The sequence below is a fragment of the Schistocerca gregaria genome, chromosome 3 (assembly GCF_023897955.1).
Source record: "Schistocerca gregaria isolate iqSchGreg1 chromosome 3, iqSchGreg1.2, whole genome shotgun sequence".
NCBI lineage: Eukaryota > Metazoa > Arthropoda > Insecta > Orthoptera > Acrididae > Schistocerca > Schistocerca gregaria.
In genome coordinates, this window is record NC_064922.1 from 460,381,051 (window position 1) to 460,395,672 (window position 14,622).

Below are 14,622 nucleotides of genomic sequence, written 5' to 3' on the forward strand. Positions count from 1 at the left end.
CCGATTGAGATTTACAAGATTACTTAGCTGTCAGTTATCGTTGAAGTTTGGGAGAGAGTAATTTTTTAAGAGACCAAGAAAGAATTTAACAGGGTAGTGACACCAATTTCCATTTAATCTCCATCCAAGTTGGGATAGAAAAAATTGTCACAGGTTGCCACTGCTTGTAATTTCAACTTATAAATTTATTACACACTTTTTTCTCTACAACTGGAGGTCATCCACGATAACGGTATGTGTGTACAGGCCCGTGTAAAATCCATTGAGTTCGTAAGTCTTCCACGTTCGAATTATGTCACACTTCTCAGTTGTAATCAGTCATAAAAAGTGATATAATAAACTTTAATGTAAGCGTAACAAAGTCGTAGAATTAGCTTGCTGATGTTAAGGTAACACGATTAGTGGCTCTGCCTCCACTATAAAGGAAGTCAACCTCTTATTGCCCACTGAAGAGTCAACCGTCTTTTACATCCTAGTACAGAACCCGTGTTGCCGACTTCATGATCACCTCGGTCACTAGAACTTCTAGCTTATTTACCCAGATGGAAAAGAATAAAGAAAATGTTGGAATACTGGAATAATACGCGCCCTGCACCCATGTCCGTGTAAGCAGCACATATTAAGGCATAACTATAAATTACCTTAGAAAGAGACTGATCTGTGTCACGATGTAATGCATTTCTTGCTATGCTACATCGTCCGCCTGTCTCCCAGCTTAGCCAGCCACGCTGCATGCACACAGGGACCTCACTAGCCATGACAACGAGTATGAGATACCGTGCTTGGTTGGCACAAATCTTGACCCAGTGGCTTCTTGTTCCAATTTAGCGATATGCAAATCACATAGGCTATTAGTATCAGGTTATTTATAAGAGAGCTAAATATATTCCTCGAATCAGAAACCCTTCGATACGCACAAAGAGTGCAGAGCAGCACAATAATCCAACCGAGAAGAATCCGCGACGTGTGTGCAGAATTTGCTAACATTTCAGTCTGCTTGTTGTTTGGACATGCACTTATATTTTTTGTCATTTATGCCTCACATCTATTAATCTCATCTGGTAAGTACTGTAGCTCGTTTCCGGAAGGAGAAGAAAAAACTTTGGCATTCTGGAATAATGCACATCCTGCATCCACGTACTTGTTAGCACCACATCTTAAAGCATACCTACAAAATAGCGCACAGAGAGAGAGAGACTGTACAGCATCAGCATGATACTCCTACAGCTAGCTCTATACTGAGTGCATGTTCGAGAGGCCCCACTTCCTCCCCTCCTAGCTGAGTCACCCGATGCAAATTCAGCATGCTGTCGATTTTCGGAAACTGGTACAAATTGAAGAATTTTTAACATTTGATACATATCGACAGTTTATGCTACTCAGCACCCATCTATCCTCACAACAGATACATCTGCGCCACTGAGTAGGGGGGCATATAGTCACTCGTAGTTCTCTAGGCCCGATTTGCGAGTGGTACAGGACATTGAATTACTGTGAAATAAAGAAAACATGAGCTTTTTTCTATAAGCACACACATGCTGCCCGTGTCTATACTTGCTAAAACAGGAAGTCTATATATAAACCTATATCCTCTATAATTACAAATTAGCTCGAACATGATGGACAACATTTTTTTTCTTTTTTTATACAGGAAAAACTGTAAACGACATGGAAAATCGACAAGAATGTGCAACAGAAGAGCTGGCAGCGTACATCCTGGCATATGTGGAGTGTTATAAAAATACTGGTATGGAGGATATAAGACGTAAAGTTAAGCCCCCTGACTGCTCTCGGCTAGAAGATTTGGAGGAAGAAATATAACTAATGGTTAGTCATAAAAGAGACAGTTTACAGGGAAAGGAAGAAACGTATTGGAAATTCTGGAACATACTTTCTGTGATCTAGTCAGATTGCTGGCTGTTGAAAGAAAAACATGATCATATTTAAATTTATATTCCAAGTCAAAAATTCAAGTGGATGTTATTACTACTACACCAAACAAACATACAAGTGGGATTGATTTCTGCGTGTAAATGTATATGACATAAATTAACAAAAAATTTGTTTAGAATATTTGATCGCTTTATTCTCTGACACACCAAGGATTCTAATAAGTATTCAGTGCAAAGAATCTGCGACATATGTGTAGAATTAGGTAGCACACACTGACTCCTTTAGGGATCTATATCTTTGCCAGCAAGACAGTCATGTCTCTAGAGGTGTACAGCTATTCTTTGCATTCATCTAACTGCAGTTTTTCCATATTTTTAACACTAGCAAAGAAAGAAAACCGCTGGGAAAGTGTTGATTTTGCTGGAAATGGTAGCCACAAATACCCACACGTCGGAGTACTGGTCAAAAATGTTGGAACTGGGACTATTTACTGCATTAAGGGGTATAAGCAAAAAAAAAAAAAAACTGTTTTTAAAGTCCATGCACACTTACACTTGCTTGGATATTGTACATCTAGCAACATAACAACCGTTTGCAGAGTTTAAAAGCGATGAAGTAATAGCTTGGAACAGTAATATTTTTTTAAAGATTGTTAACCGAAAGTTCTACACGGCTATGCGACACTGGAAGCGGAAGTTCTCGACAGCAGCCTGCTGTCATATTCCAGTGGAGAGCCTCCCTGCAAACAGTAAAATTCCAGTCTTTGCATGATGTTTAACAATGTTTTGTAGTAAGTCTTCCGGGGTAATAAACCCTAAAGGCGTGGTTAATACCTTATGTATAACGTAAAAACTAGAACTGGAAAAATAAGACATTGAAGTTAAGAAACAAAAACGGAGTTAATGGCGTAGACAACTACCATAAAGGAACGAAAAGCAAAGTCATGGGCATATCAACTTACAAGCTCTTAATAGGTATTGCGTTATGTCTGCTCGGCACGTTAAGTCCTTTAAATCTCTAAGACTCTGCCAGCAAGACAATCACGTCTCTAGAGCTGTACAGCTACTTTTCACATTTATCTTACTAGAGTTTGTTCTTATTATTAATACTAGCAGAGAAAACTGCTAGGAAGGTGACGCTTAGGACAACCAAGGTAACCGCCAATAATAAACATTTATCCAAGTACATCATCTTGCCCAGTTCTGACTCTGTAGCAAGTATCCCACCTCAGCAACGTAATTCACGAATCGATTTCCATGTAAACTAACTTAAAGTTCCACACGGAAATTCCGATACCCAGACCAGCCATTAACACATGCTCCCTCATAAGAAAGGTGGCCTTATACAGAATACATCCCATCCTGGGTTAGAAATGTAACTTGTTTATTTAACAGAATATTTACAAAATCGCCTTAAAACTGTGCTATTTCGAAAAAGTACAGTATCTAACGCTCTGGTAGATGCTGACGTAGTGTTTCAAATGGATACTGGAGGCTGTGTTCACGATTCAGGATTAAGGCTACTGGCCGATCCGAAGTGAGCAATTTGCAATTTATGTGTCACATAGTCAAATACAATATTGCACTAACGTAGCAAGCCTCCTACTATTAGAACGCCGTCAGATCACATGTGGGAACACGAATCATCGCAAACCACCACAGCTGCTACCAACTACAGAAGTAAATGAAGAACACGTGACGTCAGGATCACACGACCGGTGGCATAACCACCATATATCTTTTAGAGCATATAACAATCACTGACAGTCACTACAGATGAGTAGTCTGTCAGACATCTTACTGAAGTTAATAACGAATGTCCGAAACCTGGGAAGAGAGTTTTGAGAGATTTCTAATGAGTATGATGATGACAACACACACTTCTTGGTCAGAATCATGTGCAAAGAGCTTTTTGACTGCTATAGATACTGCACCACATACGATCGATTTGTTCCAATGGAACTTGCATTTTGGATACTGGTGACGTGCCAAGTAGCATATTTTCTTCTGCTGGTCTCCTATCGGTTGATGCATAAGTTCGTAGCATTTTCCCATGAGTTTAATAAACACAACACATACACATAAAATTACTAACATATACTTCTTTACTATTTATTACTGTTGATGCCGGGGAAACTTTTCGTTTTCCTGGACAGTAAAAATCACGTTGCATTTAAGAAAAGAACTCGTTTTGCCATGTTCAGAGCACATTCTTATCTTGAAAGGAAGTTCTCTTAACGTTCTTCGATAGAGAGCAGAAAACATGAAAATATCAGGGCGCAATGTTAGGTAAATAAGGTGGTGCAGAATGACTTTCCAACCCAATTGCTGTATAATGTTTTAAGCCAGTCTGGCACAATGCGGGCGGTCGTTATTGTGGACTAACATCATTTCACTCAGTCTTCCTGGTCGCTGACCTTGGATTACGTCTGCAAGACGTCTCAGCTATTGACAGTTAAAGTCAGCAGTGATGATTACACCTCGGGGAAGGAATTCACAGTGCACCACACAATCGGTGTTCCAACAGTTGCATGACATCCTTCTGTTTTGAACGTACACAGGTCTTTGTACAGGGAGTTGCTGCTTTGTTTGAGCCCAACCATTTCTTTCTTTTCCTTGTGTTAGCATAAAGACACCACTTCCATTCACGATTAAAGATGCAGCGTGGGAATGGTCAATGTAGTTCACAAGCCAACTGATGACAAACAAGCAAGGATGCACCGATAGCCACCCATAGATTTTTGTAATTTTGGCTTAGAGCATGTAGTACCGATACACTCGATTCTTAAACGTTCCCCGTTATATGAAGTCGTCTTACGATGGTGGAATGATCATAGTTCATCGCGTTTTGCAGTTCTCTAGTACAGTAATTTGGATCATTATGGATTAATACGTTTAACTAATTTTCATCAAACCATGAAGGTCTTCTTCAAAGTGGAGAGTCAGTAATGTCAAAACGATCCACCTTAAAACAAGAAAACCTTTTTCTTGCTCTGCCCCGTCCAATGGCATAATCATCACATATGGCGCAAATATTTCTGGCTGCCTCCGCTGCTGTCACCCCTCTACTGAGCTCAAACAGAAGAATATGTCGGAAATCTTTCGATTGCCCCACTTGGCACTCCATTTTCTAGCATCCATAGCTCCACGCATTATACCCATATGAAAAAATGACAATACATAAACTCAAATAACAACAGTGAACTACAAATCAGAAGAAAACAATCGATAAATAAACCCATAGCAAACTGGAATACCAACATGCAAAACAAAAATGCTATGAACTTATGGACAAAGCTAATAAACTGTATAGCGCCCTACTACGAGTTGGATACAACTTTGGGAAAATAACTGATGGAAAATCAGCACCAGCCCAGAATGGGCTTAGCTAAGGACGATTTGCTGATGAAAATCACCACCAACACAGTATGGGACAAGGTAAGGACGATTTGGAAATGCAAGGAATGTGGGAGTGACAATTTAGATGTTGCAGGCGGAGTATATTGTTTTCAACTAATGAGCAACTTTGGCTTCACAAAGGTAACAGTATATTTGTATGGCAGAATGATTTGCTGATATTCAGCACTAAGTATTGCCAGCAGCTATTCTCAAACAGGCGACTCAGTGAAACCCAGTACTCAACACACACACAGTTACTTATGTACACAAAGAGCTGCACCACTTGATGCATTGAGAAGCTGGAATTCAGCACATAGCTATGATTTTTTTCTCACAAGGCACATCACCTCATACTTTCCTGCCAAAACTGTGAAGCACATTGCTACATGTCATACACACATGTGGGTACATGATACATATATGTTGACCATCATCTCTACCATTAAATACAGTGCCACAGGTTTGTAACATAAGATAATGTATCAATAATAAATTTAGATGTCACGCTAGCTGTGCACCATTGTGAGAACTCTTAGGAGAGAAATGCCAGCACTGACTGACGGTGGTAGTGCCCAATATCTCTTTTCACGAATTCAGCGGAAAACACACCCTCCAGGTGTTATGTGTCTGTGAGAATAAAAATTGTATAATCTGTGTAATATTCAATATGTTTGAAATGCATTACCTAAATGCGACTGATATGGTCGCAGGTTCGAATCCTGCCTCGGGCATGGATGTGTGTGATGTCCTTGGGTTAGTTAGGTTTAAGTAGTTCTAAGTGCTAGGGGACTGATGACCTAAGATGTTAAGTCCCATAGTGCTCAGAGCCATTTCAACCAACTTCATCATTAAAAAAAAGCTTACTTGTAGGATGCTGTAGTATTTGAAACGATTTCTTTGTGCATCATAGTACATCTTGGCAAAATGCAGCACACATCACACCTCAGGTCTGCACTGAGCACTGTGATACACAGCACTACAGATGACAGTTATGAAGCTGTTCTCACAAAAACACATAGATACCACATTTGCACTCATCTCAAACAATGGCCAGCAGACGAGCGAAATTTCCTGCAACAATACCAGATTTCTTCTTCTGCCTCTATTTAGAAGATGCAACAATAATATACTTCTGTCAAGCAGATGTATTTTAATAATAATGTGATACAGTACTACGAACCTACATTTCTCTAGCAATATATATATATATATATATATATCAGATTCTGTTTTCGCTACCAGTTTATTCTTCTTTGATCATGTCTCTCCACATCAGTTACTTAACTAAAACAGCTCAACATTAACGAATTCACACTAAAACTCCGCTATTTAAAAAAAAATGTACAGTACCTAATTCCCTGGTGGACGTTGATCTAGCATTCCAGGGATATTGTAAGCTGTATTTTCACCATAGCTTACAAGTTTAATGGTCAATCTGGCATAAATAAGTTGCAGCTAATACAGTTTGGGGCAAATAAAGGAGGTGTGGAGAAAAGAGTTCCAGGGTACAAAGAAACATAGCAGATGAAAGGAAATACAGTACCAACCTAACAGATGTTGAAAGTGACCACCATTCATCTCTTGGCACATTTTGGAATGTTTTTTGACTTCTTTGAAACAGACTCTCTCTGTCGTCATTTTTGGACAAAGTGTTGCAGGGCGCTCTTGGCTGGCACTTTGACACAATTAAATGTCTCAGCAAACAACTGACCACACTGTCCCACTACTTTATCATCATGTAAATTCTACTATGAACACCCACTGCTCCACAGTGAGCACTCTCATGTCCTTTACACTGTTCCACTCACACTGACACAGCCCACACTGTGCTCTGAACCAGGGTGGATCACATGGAAAACACACACATGGTGTGCAGTCACATGGTTTTGCAATATTCATATATTCAAGTAAAATCATGTCATATCCTGGTCATTTTTATTTTCCCCATCGTGTTTATATCAATCAAATACAGTACTAAGTTACATCCACTCATCATGGTAAGCCTGTTACTAATAGTAATGAACATGGTCAGATCTTATGGGTCGGCATCAGTTATGACATACCACCACAACTGACCACAGACCAAAACGAGAAGTAAATGTAGAATACATAATGTCATGATCATAAGATTGGAACTGTGACCATCATGTATCTTACAGAGCATGTAACAATCACCAATAGTGAAAGCAGACCAATAGTCTGCCAAACATCTTAGAGAAAGTAATAACAAATATCGGATGCTTAGGAAGAGAGTTTTGTGAGATTGCTAAGGAGTATGGTGGTAACAAACTTCTCATTCAGAACCATATGTGACGTGCTGTTTGACTGCCAAGGATTCTGTACCACAAACAATCGATTTGCTCTCAAGGGACTCTTATTTCAGAGCTGCACAAAGTATTGTCGTTGGTTCTGTTGGTTTAATTCTATAATGGCTAATGTTAAAAGTATTGACTAGGTAGTTTTGCAAGTCCAAGATTGTCACAATGTACATTCGGTCTACTGGTTGATTTTGATGTCATGCCACCACACATCTGTCATACTAAAACAGCAGAAATATTTTCTCCACAGTACTATCAAGCAGTATTATTTTGTAGATCTTATGGAAAAAGAATCAGTCTATCAAACACATACTATTATTATCTAAATATAACTTTAATTATTTAACATTGATGTATCATTGTCGGTATCTTAGGGATTTAGGATGAGTGTGGACAATTTGTGTTTAGAGATGATATATCTGCAACGTTCTCCAACACTGGACAAGTATTAACGACGTATTCCACAATTGTTGCATAGATTACATCAAAGTTTATAAAAAACTATTGTGTATGCATGGTATCTTCAAGAATGCATCAAAACACAATCTCAATGAGTTCAAAACTGCCCATCAGTTTAAAGACAGGAGCAAATGTATAGTGAAAACAACAGCAGCAGCAGTTATATATATATATATATATATATATATATATATATATATATATATATATATATATATATATATATATGCTTCAGAAAATGTACAAATATATTTAAGCTGGATTATCAATAACTTTTTGTAAAAAGGGCTTTGCATTTGTTTATTCACTTCATACTTTTTCCAGTACTTCATTTCCAGGTGTTAGGTAAATATTTAAGATATGCCTCCTATGCTGCTCATGAAATTTAGAGACTTCATCTATTTGACATTGGCATCAGAGACACTCCATGGCAGCCAGCTGCCAAATTCCAATACATGCCTCTCTCTGTATGGAAAATACCAGTCGTCCAACACCTGAATCAATGCACACACCTCATATTGGAAGTGAACTTTTTCTCCATATTCTGTGCAGCTAGTAATACTGAATACACTACATTCTCAATAGTCTGAAAAATAAATGCTTAGGTGCTATTTGTGTTTCCAAAATTATGTATCTGCGCACTGAGTGCATTTATACCACTGCAGAGTCATACTTTTTCCTTTCAGGATGTGATGAAATATATGGAATTCGCCAGCTGACAGAAGAAGAACACTGATTCCAAAAATTATGTGTAAGAACTCTGAATGTGTCTGCACCATCATGTGACATCCGGTAATAGGTCTTTGAACAGGATAGCACAATGAAAAATGTTGAATGCATGCAGTGGCTGCATTTCACCATTTCTTTCTTTCTTGGTATATATGATGGATGATGACTGGGCAGTGTATCAATTAGTCACATCTATTCATCATCCACTAACAACATGGAGGGCTTTGCTATACACATCGGCTACTATTAAGAAGAAGAAAAACAAGAAGATGAAGAAGAAGAAGACAAAATGAGAGTTTGCACAATTGGTTTTTAAGGACATATATATTGAATGAACAGTGACAGAATAGAATGTAATTTATATTTGAAGACAAGAACCCTTCTTTGCAAAAGTTGAAAGACATTGGTAATCGAGATGTCTACATAGAGCCTTTCACAAGGCTTTATCTCTACCTATAAATGACGAGTTACTTATACTATAAGCTAAAAAAGTAGCAACACCTTATGGTAGAGCTGGAGCTGCTCTTTCTACCACCATAATTTACATACTTTGGTGAAGAGTAACTGCACTTCTTGAACAGTGATCATGAATGGTTGAAATTGAGCACTATGGGACTTATGATCTGAGGTTATCAGTCCCCTAGAACGTAGAACTACTTACACCTAACTAATCTAAGGGCATCACACACATCCATGCCAGAGGCAGGATTCGAACCTGCGACCATAGCGGTCGCGCGGTTCCAGATGAAGCGCCTAGAAACGCTCGGCCACAACGGCCTACTAGTGCTCAAGTGAGACTGTTTTTTGTGGTAGAGTGTGCAGTATGGATGCAGTTGGCTTCATTGCAGAGCAGTAATAAAGATTTTGTATTCCTAAAAAAAGATATATTTATTGTTTTTAAACTTTTGTCTTTATTTCTCACCACATAACCAGTCTACAGAATGGGTAACATAGTATATGAGTTAAATATTGCTGTGTGTATACGCTTATAGTGTATCTTCTAGACCAGTCTTGTATTACGCAAAGAATGTATACACCTTCTGGTAACACCATCAATGGCTGACACATGCAGAATCAAGTCTTAATGTACCTCAAATTTAACTGAAATATGTAGATGGAAGAAGGCTGTATACATGGAAGAATCCTGGAGATACAAAAGGTTTTACATACATTATATAATGGTAAGACAGAGATTTAGGAACCAGGTTTTAAATTGTAAGACATTTACAGGGGCAGATTTGGACTCTGACCACAATCTGTTGGTTATGAACTGTAGATTAAAACTGACGAAACTGCAGAAAGGTGGGAATTTGAGGACATGGAACCTGTATAAACTGAAAGAACCAGAGGTTGTACAGAGTTTCAGGGAGAGCATAAGGGAACAATTGACAGGAATGGCGGAAAGAAATACAGTAGAAGAAGAAGGGTAGCTTTGAGGAATGAAATAGTGAAGGCAGCAGAGGATCAAGTAGTTAAAAAGACGAGGGCTAATAGAAATCCTTGGGTAACAGAACAGATACTGGATTTAATTGATGAAAGGAGAAAATACAAAAATACAGTAAATGAAGCAGACAAAAAGGAATACAAACGTCTCAAAAATGAGATCGACAGGAAGTGCAAAAGGCTAGGCAGGCATGGATAGAGGACAAATGTAACGATGTAGAAGCTTATCTCACTAGGGGTAAGATAGATACTGCCTACAGGAAAATTAAAGAGACCTTTGGAGAAAAGAGAACCACTTGCATGAATATCAAGAGCTCAGATGTGAACCCAGTTCTAAGCAAAAAAGGTAAAGCAGACAGGTGGAAGGAGTATATAGAGGGTCTATACAAGGGCGATGTACTTGAGGACAAAATTATGGAAATGGAAGAGGAGGTAGATGAAGATGAAATGGGAGATATGATACTACATGAAGAGTTTGACAGAGCACTGAAAGACCTGAGTAGAAACAAAGCCCCCGGAGTAGACAACGTTCCATTAGAACTACTGAGAGCCTTGGGAGAGCCAGTCCTGACAAAACTCTACCATCTGCTGAGCAAGATGTATGAGACAGGCGAAATTCCCTCAAACTTCAAGAGGAATATAATAATTCCAATCCCAAAGAAAGCAGGTGTTGACAGATGTGAAAATTACCGAACTATCAGTTTAATAAGTCACAACTGCAAAATGCTAACGTGAATTCTTTACAGACGAATGGAAAGACTGGTAGAAGCCGACCTCGGGGAGGATCAGTTTGGATTCCGTAGAAATGTTGGAACACCTGAGGCCAGATTGACCCTACGACTTATCTTAGCAGAAAGATTAAGGAAAGGCAACCCTACGTTTCTAGCATTTGTAGACTTAGAGAAAGCTTTTGACAATGTACACTGGAACACTCTCTTTCAAGTTCTAAAGGTGGCAGGGGTAAAATACAGGGAGCGAAAGGCAATTTCCAATTTGTACAGAAAGCAGATGGCAGTTATAAGAGTCGAGGGGCATGAAAGGGAAGCAGTGGTTAGGAAGGGAGTGAGACAGGGTTGTAGCCTCTCCCCGATGCTATTCAATCTGTACATTGAGCAAGCAGTAAAGGAAACAAAAGAAAAGTTCGGAGTAGGTATTAAAATACTTGACGAAGAAATAAAAACTTTGAAGTTCGCCGACGACATTGTAATTCTGTCAGAGACAGCAAAGGACTTGGAAGAGCAGTTGAACGGAATGGACAGCGTCTTGAAAGGAGGGTAAAAAGATGAACATAAACAAAAGCAAAACAAGGATAATGGCATGTAGTCGAATTAAGTCGGGTGATGCTGAGGGAATTAGATTAGGAAATGAGACACTTAAAGTAGTAAAGGAGTTTTGCTATTTGAGGAGCAAAATAACTGATGATACTGGAAGTAGAGAGGTTATAAAATGTAGACTGGTAATGGCAAGGAAAGAGTTTCTGAAGAAGAGAAATTTGCTAACATCGAGTATAGATTTATGTGTCAGAAAGTCGTTTGTGAAAATATTTGTATGGAGTGTAGGCATGTATGGAAGTGATACATGGACGATAATTAGTTTAGACAAGAAGAGAATAGAAGCTTTCGAAATGTGGTGACACAGAAGAATGCTGAAGATTATATGGGTAGATCACATAACTAATGAGGAGGTATTGAATAGAATTGGGGAGAAAAGGAGTTTGTGGCACAACTTGACCAGAAGACGGGATCGTTTGGTAGGACATGTTCTGAGACATCAAGGAATCACCAATTTAGTATTGGAGGGCAGCATGGAGGGTAAAAATCGTAGAGGGAGACCAAGAGATGAATACACTAAGCAGATTCAGAAGGATGTAAGCTGCAGTACGTACTGGGAGATGAAGAAGCTTGCACAGGATAGAGTAACATTGAGAGCTGCATCAAACCAGTCTCAGGACTGAAGACCACAACAACAACAACATGTAGATGAGGTACAATGACACTGTTTCTATTTTGAACGTGCATTTTGATGTACAAGCAACTGTCTGATCTGTCCAAAATAGTGATGTAATAATAATATGCTTAAGCGTTTGAATTAGAAATGGAGTGTCCATTGGTGACAGTGCTCCTGCTAATTCCGCAGCATAAGTAGGCATATGATCTAAGGAATAACATAATGCAGCAATAATGTCTGGTATGATGAACAATAAAATTGTCTACGGTGAAGTACACCTTCATTTTACAGTCTCATCTAGCATACTGGTAAACCATCAATGTCAAGCCCATTTTCCTGCCAGATACGGGGGATAGAGCAACTTGTAACCAATTTACTGAATGTGTAATGTAGTATATGTCTGAGGTGCTGAGTCAAATACTGCTGTGAGTATACATTTACAATCATCTTCTTTTATTACTCCACCTTAAATCTTTAAGTGCATTCGTTTGAATGTCACTTAAATTAGAGGGCATATCTGTCGGAATGTCTGCCTCTCCCCCTGGTTTGAAAATAAAATAGTCTAAGGCGGAATACAGCGACCTACACATAATATGCACCACACATCATAGGGTCCTAATGCTGGAGCAAGAAGCCATGCATCATTAAATTAGAGGGCATATGTTTTTGAATGCCTATCTTTGCCCTCTGGTTTGAAATTAAAATAGTAAAATGCGGCATACAGAAACCTGTACACAATACGCACCACACACAAGAGGGTCCTTACGCTGGAGCAAAAAGCCATGCATCCTAGGGCTGCGGCTTATGCAAAGATGAGTAAGCAGCACCTCATTCCGACGCTCAGGATGCAGATGTTCGCTGCTCTGGTGATTCAGGCAACAATAGTTTGTGTAAAAGACACATGTTCTCACCCATCAGATTTTCCATCGTTGGTTCAGAGGTCTGTTGGGCTGTGGATGCTTGCAGCTGGTCTGAGAGCTCAAACAAGGATGGGGCAAAGTGATATGGGGACGGCTCGCTATAAGCGGGATAACCAGTTTCCAGTTCCTGGTACAAATGGTTCAAATGGCTATGAGCACTCTGGGACTCAACATCTGAGGTCATCAGTCCCCTAGATCTTAGAACTACTTAAACCTAAGTAACCTAAGGACATCACACACATCCATGCCCGAGGCAGGATTCGAACCTGCGACCGTAGCGGTCGCGCGGTTCCAGACTGAAGCGCCTAGAACCGCTCGGCCACACCGGCCGGCGCTCCAGTTCCTGTCTCGCACAAATTCTCACTGTCGTCATTTCATTATACAGCAGATGGCAGTCCATATTCCCAAATGAGAATACATTTCATGCGTCTCTACATCAGTTGCTTCATTGACTTTCAGGTTTGATACCCACTTTTACGTTTCAGAACAGCATCGCTTACGTGTCGCTGCTCCTACGAATTCAAACTGAGAGGAAGGTGATCAGCTTGGTGATATATCTGGCAGCCATAGTGATATTTAAATACTATATTATTATATCTGAATTATATTTCATACTTAAATCATATTCCACTTCAGCTAGATATGTACTAAAGTTTAATTTGATACAGAAAATCAATCAAGTGTTCAAGTGTGTGTGAACTCTTATGGGATTTAACTGCTAAGGTCATCAGTCCCCAAGCTTACACACTACTTAACCTCAATTATCCTAAGTACAAACACACACACCCATACCCGAGGGAGGACTCGAACCTCCGCAGGGACCAGTCGCACAGTCCATGACTGCAGCGCCTTTGACCGCTCGGCTAGAAAATCAGTCATAATATATTTGCGTTGACACCCTATGTTTCTCTTGCTCCATCCTTCTGGTTATCTGCCTGGAAGCGGGAGTGCCGGCTGCTGGAGTGCCTCTATGTCTTTGGGCTTAGGTTAAGTTTCTCTGAATGTAGGGGCAGCTTATCCAGCTTTTGTGTTTAGCAAAGGAGAACTCTTTTGTATCAGAGAGACAATAGCTGGCGATGATCCGTCCGATTTGTTAAGATGACACAGGTAGAATATGCGCATTATCTGTTTGTCGGCTTGCAGTCCGCGGTTGGAACTGTGGATGATTAGCCAGCAGCCTCACTGCTCTGGGACTCGTTGATGAGGCAACATTTAATTTTAGTTCTTATTTATTAGTAGGTTTCAGCTCTTATAGAATGACTCGGGATACCTTGAGCAGGCTGGACTCGAGTATAATTTCGTGATGTTTGGAATTTGTTGCAGCGTATCCTTCGTGCTCTATAACTCTGGGATTGTGGGGCATGAGACCGCATAGGTCTGTGGGTGTGACTAGAGTCGTGAATGAATCTCGTAACTGTTTATAAGCAGTGCGTTTGGTTTTAATATTCAGTAATCGCGATGATAAAAGGCTACTATGTTTTGTGCGGATTTTAGTGAGTTTTCTTGTGCATGGTA

General features: G+C 39.6%; 1 protein-coding gene across 1 annotated transcript in view; it reads left to right on the plus strand.

Annotated features, from left to right (window-relative positions):
- The first annotated feature begins 5,270 nt into the window (after positions 1-5,270).
- Positions 5,271-14,622, plus strand: part of LOC126355418 (la-related protein Larp4B-like) — a 29,803-nt gene continuing 20,451 nt past the window's right edge. The window contains 1 exon segment of the mRNA XM_050005722.1: positions 5,271-5,330. Within this exon segment, the coding sequence (XP_049861679.1) occupies positions 5,271-5,330 (60 nt within the window).